This window comes from Penicillium waksmanii (assembly GCF_028829765.1).
Source record: "Penicillium waksmanii strain IBT 27052 chromosome Unknown utg000008l:1.0-5622682.0:1.0-5626561.0, whole genome shotgun sequence".
Classification (NCBI taxonomy): domain Eukaryota; kingdom Fungi; phylum Ascomycota; class Eurotiomycetes; order Eurotiales; family Aspergillaceae; genus Penicillium; species Penicillium waksmanii.
Genome location: NW_026643254.1, coordinates 5,508,206 through 5,522,597, shown reverse-complemented (window position 1 = coordinate 5,522,597; position 14,392 = coordinate 5,508,206). Strand labels below are relative to the sequence as shown.

The following is a 14,392-nucleotide window of genomic DNA, read 5'->3' as shown; positions in this document are numbered from 1 at the left end:
CATTCAAATATCTTTCCACTGCAACTATAAGGCGTGGTTGAGTCACCAGAAATAACCTCTCTGGAAAAGTCTACCTGAGCTACTGAAAAAACTCGCCAATGTTCAACAAGCGCTGCTCTGTCCATCAGAAATCTGCAATGCGTTCGACACGGCCCTGCATATCTCAAAGGTATGACTCAGATAGTCTTTTGACATGATCCGGGCCATGTAACTGACAGTGCATTGTTTCTAGCCTATTCGAAGTTCATCAAGAGACGCGGAACCTCTCAATCCTTGCACCCGACGACAATAGAGGACAAGAGCTTTAGTATTCACAGGATGGCAGACATTGGGGGCACCTCAATGAATATCTATGGATATTGGTCGTATTTCAGACTTCACATCCCACAAATGATCATTGCCGTGGCTTGGGGGTGGAAAAGGAGAAGGATCACACCCAATACGGAAATGGACCAGGATATCCCATCAACATGGACATATAGGGCATTGATGATGGTTGTTGAGGTAAGTCTCCATCGACCCATGTTGACAATTGGAGTTGTTTCTGACAGTATGTGGTCACCAGAAACACGCAATTAGTCAATGAACAAGATTCGCATGGTAACCGCGTTGGCCACTCTGTGAAAGACGAAGGCAAATTGAACCATGTGAACATCGACCCCGGCTGTTTTACTCATTTCCTGTGTGGAAAAAACTTGGGCAGGTAATTGAAAGACCTTGTCATTGGGCAGCTTAGGGTTATAGAGGCGCCAATCGAAAGATCAATCACAACCGTGGAAATTTTTTCCCCGCTTACGCACAAAAATCATGAACATAAAAGGAGGCATTTGGAAACGCGGTCGCATATTTCTGGTTCTTCCTTGCGGTAGCATTGTCGGTCGGAAGAGCCAGCACTGCTATGCTGTACACCGCGACAAGTATAATGGATGCAATATTTGGCATCTAGTTAGTTGAAACGAATACATACGAGGGCAGTGCATGACAGTTCAGTAGTTGGTGAGCCGAGCCGAGCTCAGAAAATGGCTACCCCAAAAACCGGGCCGTTGGGGGAAATATTGGAAGTCGCCAATAGCGATGCAGCCGCCAAAATTTGCAGGTGGGCTGTGGTTCCGGTGTATGTTTATTGTCCGCTCTCGAAAATTCTCTGGATCAGGATATACCAAAACAAGAAATAGCGCAAGGTTTGGGTGACTGCATTAGTTATAACCCGCAAGATCCTGGGATGGCTGTATCGTATCAGGCGCCATATTCATGAGGTGTCCCACAAGACACCTGGCGATTTGGTGGATGAATCTGGTATTTGAGGCACCCCTGGCTATGACGATCCAACCACGAGTCTCAATATGTAAGGAAAGGATGAAATAGAAAGTGATGCCAAACACAGCGAATGGAGATCATTCGTGGAGATTGATCCATGTTAATTCGATCCCTAGGAGGAAGATCCCAACCGGAACGTGCAATGATCAAGGCAAAATAAAGCATCCCTAAAGAGCGACTTAGCTACGAATAATGTAGGTTCTATCCTTATTGACAGTTTCTGACCCTCGAATAGATACATTATTGAGGTATCTCACAGTAGGGACAGAATATGACATTGAGATGAACAACTTCTGAGCGTATACACTGCTGGATATTGTGAATTTAAAGTGATGGCTGCGGAGGAAGCGTCAGCCTCTGGCTCTAAGAATCATGCAGATTCTCATAATGCGTAGAGCAGGAATACTGAAAAGAAATTGCATTTCGAGCTCCCAGGGCTAAAATAATTTCTGAGCCAGGGATGCGTCAGAAGCCGAGGAAGCTGACCCGAGAGGTATTTTTTTCAATTTTCCATTGAGAATATGCAAGGGTAACCTAGGTTATTATGAGCTGAATTTGACCAGCACTTCGGTCTATCCTCTCGACACATCACTCTTGCCGGTGTGAAATTTTTAGAACACTGCTAATCAAATTGACTGCTCTCATCTTTATTTCTACCGGGCCTGAGAGATACATGAAACCTTTCTTCCCAAGCCTGAGAAGCTAACAGGTCCAGGTAAGTTTGTGCACAATAGCGGTCAATCTCCTTATGCTGCATCATCCAAGCCAATATTTGTAGACCTTGACAGCTCCACTGAGCTGTCACTACAGCTGTAGTCGCAGCCTCTCCGATGGCTTCGTACTCGGCCCACGGGCATGTTTTGAGCTCGCCATTCCGCCAGAATTTAACCCTCATCTTGTCTTCCAAGCATACTGCATTTACAAAAATGATGAACTACTTCTCTCTTTAGCTTATGAAATCCAAAATATCAATAGGACGTACCTCATTAAAGTTCTCATCGCACCGCCGGCGGTTCCAAAATCTCAGGTTTCGTAGACCCTTGCTGCAAAACATGACAACGGCAGAATACCCGAGTAGAACAGGTCGTGGCATTGATCCCGAGGTCTTGAAGATCAACGATTTGCTACAGACCAAATGGTTACCTTCCTGGGGCGTAAGCTTTATATCAGCATCGCTTCCTATAGTTGGCGACTATATTCCAACACGACATGTGATATCACTTTCTTATTGGAGCGATGGTAGTGGCCACAGAGCGCGGACCGGAAACGTTAGGCCCACAACAAATCTTCCGCCGTCGGCATGGCAGGCATGCAATTTCCCTCTCTCTTAGAGGCATTTTTTGGGTTCTTGTATCGATATGCCCTATTCAGAAATTTCCTTACCAGATTCTGCGTGATCATTTGCTATGCTAAATCTACCAGAAAATAAAAGAGAGTATTGGTGGTATGTAACTAGCCGGAAATCGAGGCCCACCGATTCAGTTCTTCATGATATCACTGCTCCTCATACTCCGCAGACCGACCTCACCATTCAATTGATGCAAAGTGGTCCCGAGATATGTGTATAAATAGAGACAGAAATTGATACCACAATTCAAACAGTTACTAACTGTATTTAGTGGGTATGTCGAATCAGATCCTATCTCCGATCGCTCTGCAGTGGAAGCTCAGGCAGAGGATACTCCATGCAAGCAGCATCCTCCTTCAGCCACGAGAAAAAGTCCAGAAGAACATCCTTGTTGCTTTGGATCATGACAAGACCTGCTATTTTCTTCTCGCTCGGGTCGTAATTTATGCAGTTTCGAATCTGCTCTTCTGTAGCCCAAACGTAGTCGAGGTGTTCGTCGTCCCTCAGCCGGATTGGTTTTTCATCCGAGCCACGAGGTCCGTCGTGTTCATCGGACCACAAACGTCGACAGTTGGTTTTCTCGCTAGTCTCTGCAATGACCAAATATTTTGCCATCAAAACATCTTTATGAGGGAATGTAACACAGTAGACCCGATTGGAAGCCGCCCAGAGCACCAATCCAGTTTCCTCGGCAGTCTCGCGTACCGTGGTTCCCAGAATGCTCCTGTCCTCCGGCAGTGCACCACCGCCAGGGCCCTCCCATGTACCAGGGAAAGAATTCATCTTCGGCTCTTCATCGTCATCTCTCCCGTTGGGAGAGCGTTGGCAAAGTAGGACGTGTGGAGAAGATGGATCATCCGGACGGAAGCTAAGTATTATGGCTCCACCACTGACCCTCTCGATGTTGTTGCTTTTGGCAAGGAGCGCGGAAAGGGAAACATCCACTTCTTCGATAGATAGGATTGTATATGACATGATGGGTGAAAGTTCTTTCGAACAAATTTTGGAAACACCCAAGCGATATATATATTCTGGAAGCGTTCGGAATAAAGTGTGATTCGACAGTGGAGGGCTTTTCGGTCTGCAAAGATGATGTTTAAAACCCTTTAGGGCCTCTGGATCAAGCGACTGATGATCACAAGGATAAAAATTTTATTTGGAGAGCAAAATGACAATACAAAAACATTAATTACGCCGCATTGCGGGGGCTGACTGGCGAACACCAGCTCCTGCAAGCATCAGCCCCTGCATCACTAGTCACTAACGATCGCCGTGCCTAGGCTTTGTGATTATGGGACTCAAGAGATCGTAGCTAGACGCCCGAAGCTAAAACTGGTCATACTCCAAGGTCTTTGGTCGAATCCACTGTCGTATAGTTAGGACCAATCACTGGATCGCCTCTTGAGTTCACTCACCTTGTTTCCATCTCATGACGAACTCCAGCCGGAAACACTCATGGAACGAGTATGCACCCTGTCGACCCCTACCCAAAGGCAATACTTTCTCCGGTACTGTTGCCTTGAGGGCAGTAAAGTAATGAGGAAGAAACAGTTGGCAATCTGGGCCCTTGTACGCGAGGCCCGTGTGGACTTCATCCTCCATTTGGTCGCAATGATAATAAAACGCTTTGGTGGTGCTGCAGAGAAGCAAACAGAGAGGACACAGATAATCCTTTTCGGCATTCCTGACAATTCTCCCCACGATCGCAAGACTCTTCTCCAGGGTGTTGAATTTGACCTCGCCCTTTTTTTCCAGGACAAACTCGATTTCGAAGAAGGTGTAGAATGGCCGACGTCCAGGTCGTCGTCCCGTTTGATTGAATTCGATTGGAAAATCACCATCTGAGATGGTTTCCCAGCCCATAGCTATCCTATAGCTATCCAAAAATAGGGGGAAATCTCCCTCTCTCTTGGACAATCCGTTGTGGACGTTGTCTTGGCCCTTCATAGTATCGAAATGCCTGTAGAGCACGTCCTGGTCGCGAAACCCCAGATCACATGCAACGCAGATGAACCCCAGTCCTGAGTTCTTTGCTACATCTTTTAAAACGCAGTACTCTCTCAGAATGTAGTACATCTTGGAGTCGTAGCAATGGCTAGCGAGGATGGGAACGAGATAGGAGTGGGTATATTCTTCTTAGGCTTTGAGAGATGCCTATCGAGCTGATTGTTTTGTACCCAGATCTAGGAGAACTAAGACGAGATCCTTTTTATGTACGAGATCGAACCCGCATGTTTACTTGTAGATATCGTGTCAAAAGCGTATAGAATCGAGCTTCGTTCGTTAGTGCCGTGCAAGAAAAATCCGATTGAGATTGTACACCTGGTCAATTATCAAATAAAATCATTCTCGAAAGCTTTTTGATTGGTTTTCTTATGAGGAATTCTACTACACAGTGGATTTCGCTCGAGCCTAGAGGCTATCGGTGAGCTTTTATTGTCTTGAAATATTATCCAGGATGGGAACGTGGCCTATTGAGATGAATGGCCAAGCAGATCTGATGCAACAGACTACCGAATATGTAGTTCAGTCATTTGGAGCTGTGGAATCTGCGAGAAAACACCGCTAAAATGCCTGAGCTGTGGATCCCTCCAAAGCAATGTTCTGGCCGGAGAAAAGATATTCAGTCTACCACTGAGTTCTGCGGGAAAAGTTTCATAGAACAGATACGCGACACCTCTTTCTCTGGACTATTTGCTTATCGGCTTATTATAGTACATCTTATGTTCCAAAATTGCATGCTCTTTTCCGGCTGGTGACTCAAAAATTGTCTCACGATTCGCTAGTTGGCTAGGCTGCTACCCTATCGAAGGACAGCCAATGGGCCGCATCTATCCTGCCACAGTGGATCGCAAATTCCCGAAGAAACTCTTGGCCATGTCCAGCATATGGAAATGGGAAATTGTTTGCCAAAAGCCAGTCCAAAGCGGAATCGGGATCCGGATGAAAGAGAAGAAAGTCTTGCGGAGGTAGGCAATTGTTGATCCAAAGCCAGTCAAAAAGAGATGTTGGTTCTAAATGATAGCAAATCATCTCAACCCAAAGAGAAGAATCTTTCTTCACCACACCAGCAAGATTTATACCTCTTTGGTTCAAACGAGAGGCTAGGCCTATGCTTGCAAATCGGCAAATGCTGCGGATTTCATCTTCCTGGAGGATTTCTTCCAATTCCTGTTGCATTTGGTCGACCTTTTCCCAACAGATACAAAACACAACCGCGTTCGTCGCCGCTAGTTGAAGAATTGGCCTCCCATCCCACGTTTCTGCCACCGATGCAGGAGCAAGAAGATGGATCGGACTCATCGTGGATATCATGTATTTTATCGTTTCAATAGCGTTTTCCTGAAAGGCAAGAAGGAAGAGACTGTGTCCAAAGCTGTTGTAGTAGCATGGCCGAATAATGCCTTGTCGGATCAGAAATTGGAAGGCTTCTGGGGACTCATATGCACAACACGAGGCAACATCTGGATGCTCTTGCTCGCTTTGCAGGCATTCCTGGCTGTCTACAACTCGATCGAAGTCGGGAAAAAGGTTCCAACGGGCGAGAGCAGACAGACGAGCCCAGTCGCTTTGTAGAAAACTGTCCAACTCAAAGCGAAGATCGGGGTCGGCCTGCTCATAGTATCCCAGGATGTGATACAGCGCTTGCTTCGATTTGAATGTGTCGGAGCAGAAAAGGCAATCAATTTGTGACAAAAGCCACCCGTAGCTGCGAATTCCATCGCCAATTTGAGGCTTTTCTTCACTGAAGAATCCGTCGGCAAACTCCATGGAGTGATATCAATTACGGAGAAAGAGGGTGATGCAGATGGATAGTTGTCTCCCCTTTCCAGAAGGCATTTCATTCAAGCTAATTATCTAGCTCATGTCTCCTGACTCAGACGCTGAGCTATGTCTTGGCTGCAGCTTTACCACCGGCAGGATGAGCGGACGAAGCTTCTCGCAAAATCGATCCAACCAATCGCTTTGATCTTCAAAAATGAATGTGACTTTGGGTGCCGTAAGTCAAGTCTGATGAGCACACAGGACTATTCACAGTCACAACCCTTTTATCGACTTGAATTTCTCCACCAAACATCTTTGCTGTCTCGGATACTCTGATTTCGTACGTTGCATGTTCATTTCGTATGTGAAGCGATTCTTGGACTTTCTGGTTTATCGTTTCCCTTTTGAAGTGAATGACCCAGTCTGATCCATTGCTCATCTAGGTATTTCAGTCAAAGGAGATCACTTAAAGGACTTTTCACACCATACCAGAAGAAGATTCAATTTTCCCAGAGCAAACTTTGCTGAAGTGGCCAGCGTAGAGCTACTCATTGTTCTGTTTGTAGATAGGTTTGGATTGTCAATCGCAGTGGCAGTGGACCGGTGGATGGAACTGTTTATTTATGAAGGAGCGCCCTATGAGATCTTCATTGTCTTTGATATATTGGAAACTAGACTTTAATTGGAAGTATACCAAGCCATAGCTTGCTTTCTGACTAGGTGGCGAAGAAAATAAGGGGTCTAAGCAATCCACCGTTGCAAATGAGGAAAGTCTCAGGTACAGAAAAATCTTTGGTACCACCACTCATTCCAAGTTATCAGAGAGTCGCCCCAAATTTTGAGCAAAGCAGTCGGCATCCACTGTCCGCGTCTGTAGGATCTCGTTGGTCAACTCAGATCCATCCTTCCCCAGGAATATGCCAAGAATAGAGGGACACAATTCCGCTGGCGGTATGAATCCATTCACAAGAAGTTGTACAACGGCTATGACACATTCCGTATCTTGGTCCTGCTCGCTCTCGCTCATGAGCCTGTTAACAAGGCTAGGAGGTGCATATTTTATGCACCCGTCGAGTACCTCGCTTAGGTTTTCTTTCGAAATCTCTCTGTTCGAAATTGCGGCAATGTACTGGGCAACATCCATAAATTTTATCTGAATACGTGGAGGATGCAATTTGGTGACCCTATGTTTGGTGACTTATTGAAAGTTGAGGTTAGCACAACGACTTTTATGACGGAGATATTTCATACACCACGCATTTATTATTGGTATCAAGGAGTCATCTGGAGACAAGTAATGGCGATATTCGGGAGCCATTTGAATATGAAAAGAAGTAGCAGATTCTACGTTCAGATGATAGACAAGAGGTTTTTATATCTAGTCCGATATGGGCAGGTAGAACACTTGTTGAAATGGCTTAGAATTGTTTTGGTGATACACCAGGCTGCGTCAATTTACACTCGCAATCAATCAGTATCTGGAGCTCGGATCTGTCACAAACAGTACATCACATAGAATCATCCCATCCTCTAATGCTTTTCAAACTTGGAATATAGAAAAAAAGTCCAGCTCAAACTCTCTCGTGTTGCGTAGGGGTAAATGATCAAGTAGAATTTTGGGGTCTGGCATAATTTACATCCTATTGTGAGGTAGATGGAGCGCAGCGCATGCTCTTTGGCAACAAAGAGATTCGCCAAATCCGGATTAGCGGGGTGTATTATATTTGTTCGCTCAATTTCATTGGACCGCCTTGGCCCGAGATGCCGCCATGCTCCACTTTGCCCCTGGAACGGTTATTCAGGGCAAAAACCTGCCATGGCAATTCTTGTTTTGGCAGACAAATAAATCAAGAAATTGACGGCAGGTATGTTGCAAGCACCGTCGTTATGACCTGAATATTATATCGGTATCTCTTGCTCAGTGGATTATGCCGGAAGCAACCGCAATTAATCTTCGCGTCTTATATGTATACAGATCGCCAAAAATTACTAATATAAGTTTAAACCAAAAGATGATACATCGGTGCAGATAGCAAATTTCCACGCAACGATGTAGCGATGCACTGGGTCCTGCTTTTCACGCCAGTCCAGACTAGGCCTGATCATGGAAAGGAGTTCAGCAAGGTCATTGTCTCAGCACGAACCGCTTGCGCTAAAGGTATCATTGAATGGCATCTACTCTCCTTGAACACTAAATGTCTTGGCATACATTAGGACCACTTGCGTTTTCACGCTTCACACGAATCACATCATCTTACCAGCGAATCAAATGTCTCAAGGAGCCTACATCGTCAAGGACAGGGGGCCTAACGAGATACTCTATTGGCTCCAAAAGTACTGATTCGTGGCCATGTGCTGCGCTACATGCACAATGGTCACGGCTAGTTCCAATCATCTGCCAGTTGCAGCCGCTATTTTTCCAAAAGATCTTTTTGCCTCCTGGATTACGTTGAAGCCGCTTGGCGCCACGTGATCTACACCCTTTTACTTCTTCCCCAAAATCATGACGAGGTCTCATCCGTGACGTCTCGTGTCGTTGCCATCATGGATTTATCTCATAGCAAAATAATAATTGATACTTTATCTGCAGCCCACGACAATGCTGGAGAAAGCGAGAAAATCAATGTCGATGCGTTGCTTTCCAAACCAGAGGTATTTTTATCCCACCTCGTCGCTGCATAACTAAGATAAATCAGTTTGTACGCTCCCTTCGAGAACTCTGGGCACATATTCCCGAAAAAACCAGGAGAAGCATCGGTCGAAGGCCTCTCCAAAAACGTCACCCGAAAAATAATTCGACAAAGAATCATTATTTTCGGTCAGACCCCTCGCAGATCTTGCTAGCATACTTACCTCAGTGGATGCAAAATCCGTCCATGATTTTCCAAGAAGATGGCAATGTGCTAGAACTCACTATTTCGCCCATGGCCCAAGCATACCGATATCTGGAGCAACTAGAATGCCGCGGGGCTATTGACACTGTTCGTGCACGCTTCCTCAAAGTCGTATTTTACCGACTCAAAGAGCGACTGGGCCTACAATATATGCGGTCCAATAATGTTGTTGATATGGCAACAATAATATCAAATTCCGGCTTGATTAGTTGTGACATTGATATCATCAAATCCAAGATCATTCGATGGACAGATCTGGGTCGAAGGATTGATTTACTCTGTCGAAGTATTGGGGCCTCTAACACCCATGAAGAGTCGCACCTGGGGAACCTTTTTTGTCTACCTGAGCGTTGCAATGATGAGTTGTTCGTCAAAAAAGCAAGTTTGCAAGCCTAAATCACTGACCAGCCAATAGCATAAGAGTCTTAAATCTCTCAGGGTCGGATAGAGATAAGATAATCCAACAGATCCAAGATGGTGGGATTCTAGACTTGGATAACAGGGGGGGATTTTGAGATATTAGCGGCCGATCTGTTTTTTCTTTTGTGGACTGCAGTCACAGAATCGATTCAGGGCATCATATCCCGATCCCCTGACTCTATTATAGGTGAGTACACCGGCCTCAATATCTGCGGGAACTCTACCAATCAAACCAAAAGGGCAAACTCTTCAACACACACAATGTTTCCGTGTAGTGCAACAACCGCCAAAAGAAATGCAGCACCAAAACCCGTCTACACCTCATCAAAACACAGCTCATGGTTCTGGAATGTCCATCCATGTTTCGCCAGTGGCCTCTCCACCAGCACTGTCGCTTCAAAACCACCGGGATCATAACATCTCGATCCAACTCAATGATAGAATTGATCATCATCCTCAACAAAATTCGACTGAGATTGTGAACATCGTTGATGTACACGACATGATACAGCCAATACTACAAATACAAGCACAAGTCTGTGAACCGCCCAATGATCTGTCCCAGGTGAAAGACACTCAAATGGCCGACGTTCATGACATACCACAGCCTGTATTGCCTCAGGTCTTTGGATCACTCGGACATCAGTCTCAAATCGATATAGCCAACATGCTCGATATTCATGACATGATCCAGCCAATATTGCCGACCCAGGGCTTCGCTTCTCTCGAGGATAGCAGCATGGTGGATATACACGACATGCTTCAACCCATCCTGCCGACGCAGGCTTGCGAGCCATTCAACGGGCAGTCCCAAACTAGGACTTCCAACATGGCAAGGTTCGACGATATTGGTCAACCAATGTTTCCGGCAGAAAATGTTACCTCTTCAAATATGCAACTACAGAATATGTTTCCATCAATACCACCTGTGGATAGACAGGCGTCGATGATACATGATCATCAGGATATGCCAATGGTAACACAGAGGCAAGATATATTTACTCATAATAGCTTGTATCTACAGCCTGTTTCAGCAGCGTAGGAATCCATTTGATTTGATCCCACCTCTAGGATCGTAAGAGCAACGTTGTTATTACATGATATCATTTGGGTACAAAAAATATTGCTGCTGTGTGCGGACCAACTTCTGGATCCGTAGTAGTTTCAACATAAAAACCTTCTTGGAGACTCCCGTCGCGTAATACACCCTCAGAAAGCGGAATGAGGAATCCTCTTTTTCGCGCGTTCCCAACTGTTGTAGGCACTGCGAAATAAAGTAAACGCCAGCCCCAGTTCTACTCGAAAATTAGTTTCACCTGGACATATTGAAAGTGATTTCACATACGTCTGGATCAGGGATAGGGAGTTGTCTCGATATGAGAGATATCTGCTCCGCGAGTAAATCTCCCCCATATGTCTTGTTCCCATTTTTCTCCGTTTTCAAACTTTCTGCACAATTCTCGGGATTTTGCTGCGATAATTCAGGGATCATTGTTTTGATTTTGAGGCGAATATTTTCGGCGACGGGCTTGAGTTTGATCGGGTTCATGTTGTCAGAGGTTCAAGATCAGCGGGATAGTCACTATTAAGAGGCAATGGCAGCCTAATGAGTTAGCCAGAGTAATAACGGACTATTTCTGAAATTAGAAACTCACACGCCTTTTTCATGCGATAAAAGGGACATGAGTCGTGAAGTTCCATCCAACTCGTTGACAACGCCGATGACAACGGGACGAGACGAGAGTGGCAGTGATGAGGGGTAGCGAGGCGAGAAAGTTCCACCTTCCGTTGGGCATTAAATCACGTGATTCTGCATCCATCTCCGTCATAGTGGGTATCTATATTCTTCACGGAGGCAAAAGTTGATAAAAAGTGCGAAACGATGATTTCTACATATTAAATTCGATATGATAGTACATACTCCGGTCGTTATTCTGTATGACTTCCTCTCGGCTCGAGCTTCGTCGCCTGCTCTTTGGCGATATTCTGTACCTGAGGTAGTGTCGCTAAATCTCGGCTGAATATCCGATAAATATATCCCTAGAGCAAAATTATTACGTACACCATCGGCGGTAAAATCGGCAAGAACCATTAGGGTACCAGCGATAAACATATTTCAGATATCATTTTGTCGCGATCTGATCAAATGAAAGACACTTTTGAAACTCGAAACGCTGATCTTGCCAGATATATGGCCCGGGAGAACGGCAGGTATGATTATTTGAAAAGTAGTGGGTATAGTGAAGCAAAATCCGCGCGAGCGACCCTTCTCCTGCGTAGCCTAAGTGGAATTTCACATTGGCTTTCAGTAACGGCGCGGGTTCGATTTACGCAGGGTACATCAAATGAATTTGAATTAGAACCTGCCCATGCGGTCCGCCCCAACTCGAAGCCCGCTTTCTGTTTTCCGCATTGTTGTGATATGAGTCTGGTGCAGATCAGGAACCAAGCCGAACCATCGGAATTAATCCCGAGATATCTATTCGAAGGATCAAGTTGATTTCCAATCAACTTGTCCTTCTCATTGTATATATATAGCTAAATGTTCCCCTCTGGACAATAACACAATTCATACCTCTGAACTACAACACGAATCATCTCCCGAGTCTGCGGATTCATTTTTACCTTCTGTCTATCTTAACTGAATGGCGAAGCCACTTTTATGGACTCTATTGACCGTCAGCATATATTCATAACCTTGATAAATTATGAAAAAAAAATATACCTTCTCGCCAAATTCAGCAACCGGTGGTAGTGAAACTGATGGTCATCGAGGACCTGCCGCACCAGACGCATGCTACGGGGGGGGCCCAAGGTTGGGTGCACTTGCGCGTCGCGTAAAACACACCTGCCACGCCCACACCGAGAGAAACATCAGCAGCTGCGTTCGATGTCAGTGAGTTCATCCTCTTCATCATATATCACAAACTGCATCTTAAAAATAACAATTGGGCGATTGGGACCGTCTCGGCAATTGACTGACCGGACTAGTGAGGCTACTTCTGTCGGCGGGTGCGTGCGACTCGGAGGTGAAAGCGAGGAGGCAATCGGTCAGCGTGCGGCTGCATTGAACATAGCATTAGCCTCTAGCGACTTAACTATGGTTAGTCAACTTCCGAATTATTGTGATGAGAATGTACTTACCAGGATCAATCATGAATACGCCATGGTAGCAGCTTTAAATGACCGTCTGCATCAGATCACAGGCAAGGAAAGTGCCACTGGATATACCCAATCTAGCACCAATTATCAGCAACTGGTGCAAGATGGTCATTCGCAACTTACCTTGTTCGCGGCCCAGATGAGGTCCCCCTGAACCAGCTATAATGCACTTTCTTGATCGCACTCACCCGAACGGCTGAATTAGGGTTGTATTTCACGGACTATCTATGTTAACACGATTTCTGATGACCGACGGTGGGATAGACTTACCGTGAGCAGCCTGGAATTAGCATAGAAAAACCAGGAACTAGACAGCGCGCTCAGCCCGACCACACGTGAAGGGCCTGGGATCACATCGTTTCACGGGGAATGGGTGTAGCCATACCTGCTAATGCATACATCTGGGAAAACTTTCAACTGCGCTAGGGCAAGGTACCCCTGGAAAAGAGATTTATGGTATTTATGGTATTTGCAAAAACCTCGACCTGACCTGAAAATGACTGCTCTCGCGGCGAGGGATCTATGATAAACCTAAGCCACAGCCTGTGTTATCGCTTGCTCAGCTGAAATCATCGGCTTGAAAGAACTTGCCTTTAGACTATCGCCAATAGCTCGTTTCAATTTGCTGATTGATGCCGCTCGAGAAATATTTGTATTTTCTGTGGTCGTCGATTCTCGGCTTCTCTTCGTTGTGGCGGATGCTCCAATGGCTCGCTCGGTCCACAGTGAGGCCGGCTCATGGCCACCGACAAGCCTTCAGATCGGACGGGGGCAGGAGGTTCATAGCCGTCGAAATATCTCAAGTCACTAACACATTGACCGCCAAACTTTGTCCGGACAGGGTAGTGTAGCAGAGACGAATGAAAATACGTTGGATTTCTACCGCATGGCTAAGCAGAGGGCACCGAACCTTTCTGAATTGGGCCCGCTAATAAGTCAGGTGAAGTGGGCGTGTCAACCAAGTCTTCAGAGACAGAAAAAGCGCAAGCGTAGTGAGATTCAGTGGCTTGGCCCATCAGGCTGGTGCAGTTGGTGTAGTTCCGAGGACTAGGGGGGATAGCTCGGTTAGGTCGAGGGTAATATTGAAGCTCGCCCTATGGAGTAAAGAAAATCATCAGCCATATTTTCCGAGGAACAGAGCGCCACGAGCGGATGGCGTCCATCTGGGATTGAAAATGCATTACCGGTTGCTGGGAGTTGGTAGAAATAACGGGCCAGGATGACTTGCGAGATATTGAGTAACTGGCGATAGAAAGTTCGCTATCCTATAAAAGCGCCGTCAGCACATGACATCTGCTCTTAATTTCGCCGCACATCTTTAACTTACAATGTCAGTTCTTACTGTCCACTGCATTCTGGCAAGGACAAGGGGATTGCATAAATGACGACTTCTATCTATCATCGATCATCAGTAGGCAGCTTAGGAAGGCAAATTGTAGTTCACTGGGCTCACAGCCTAGACCATTTGGGATCCTGAACGGTTCGC

General features: G+C 45.8%; 5 protein-coding genes across 5 annotated transcripts; 1 reads left to right on the top strand and 4 right to left on the bottom strand.

The window, feature by feature from the left end:
• Window positions 1-2,956: 2,956 nt before the first annotated feature.
• N7481_010344 (NUDIX hydrolase) lies at window positions 2,957-3,640 on the bottom strand (the record flags this gene model as incomplete). Its single annotated transcript, XM_057269563.1, has 1 exon — window positions 2,957-3,640. One exon carries the CDS (start codon window positions 3,638-3,640, stop codon window positions 2,957-2,959), a length of 684 nt encoding a protein of 227 aa, XP_057120240.1.
• Window positions 3,641-4,001: 361 nt separating this feature from the next.
• Window positions 4,002-4,741, bottom strand: N7481_010343 (uncharacterized protein; the record flags this gene model as incomplete). Its single annotated transcript, XM_057269562.1, has 2 exons — window positions 4,002-4,030; window positions 4,081-4,741. The coding sequence occupies 2 exons, from the start codon at window positions 4,739-4,741 to the stop codon at window positions 4,002-4,004; spliced, it is 690 nt and encodes a 229-aa protein (XP_057120239.1).
• Window positions 4,742-5,455: 714 nt separating this feature from the next.
• On the bottom strand, window positions 5,456-6,436 carry N7481_010342 (uncharacterized protein; the record flags this gene model as incomplete). The annotated part of the gene is made up of 1 exon (XM_057269561.1): window positions 5,456-6,436. The coding sequence occupies one exon, from the start codon at window positions 6,434-6,436 to the stop codon at window positions 5,456-5,458; it is 981 nt and encodes a 326-aa protein (XP_057120238.1).
• A 3,603-nt stretch (window positions 6,437-10,039) lies between these two features.
• Window positions 10,040-10,786, top strand: N7481_010341 (uncharacterized protein; the record flags this gene model as incomplete). The annotated part of the gene is made up of 1 exon (XM_057269560.1): window positions 10,040-10,786. One exon carries the CDS (start codon window positions 10,040-10,042, stop codon window positions 10,784-10,786), a length of 747 nt encoding a protein of 248 aa, XP_057120237.1.
• Window positions 10,787-10,837: 51 nt separating this feature from the next.
• Window positions 10,838-11,293, bottom strand: N7481_010340 (uncharacterized protein; the record flags this gene model as incomplete). The annotated part of the gene is made up of 2 exons (XM_057269559.1): window positions 10,838-11,008; window positions 11,090-11,293. 2 exons carry the CDS (start codon window positions 11,291-11,293, stop codon window positions 10,838-10,840), a joined length of 375 nt encoding a protein of 124 aa, XP_057120236.1.
• Window positions 11,294-14,392: the final 3,099 nt, after the last annotated feature.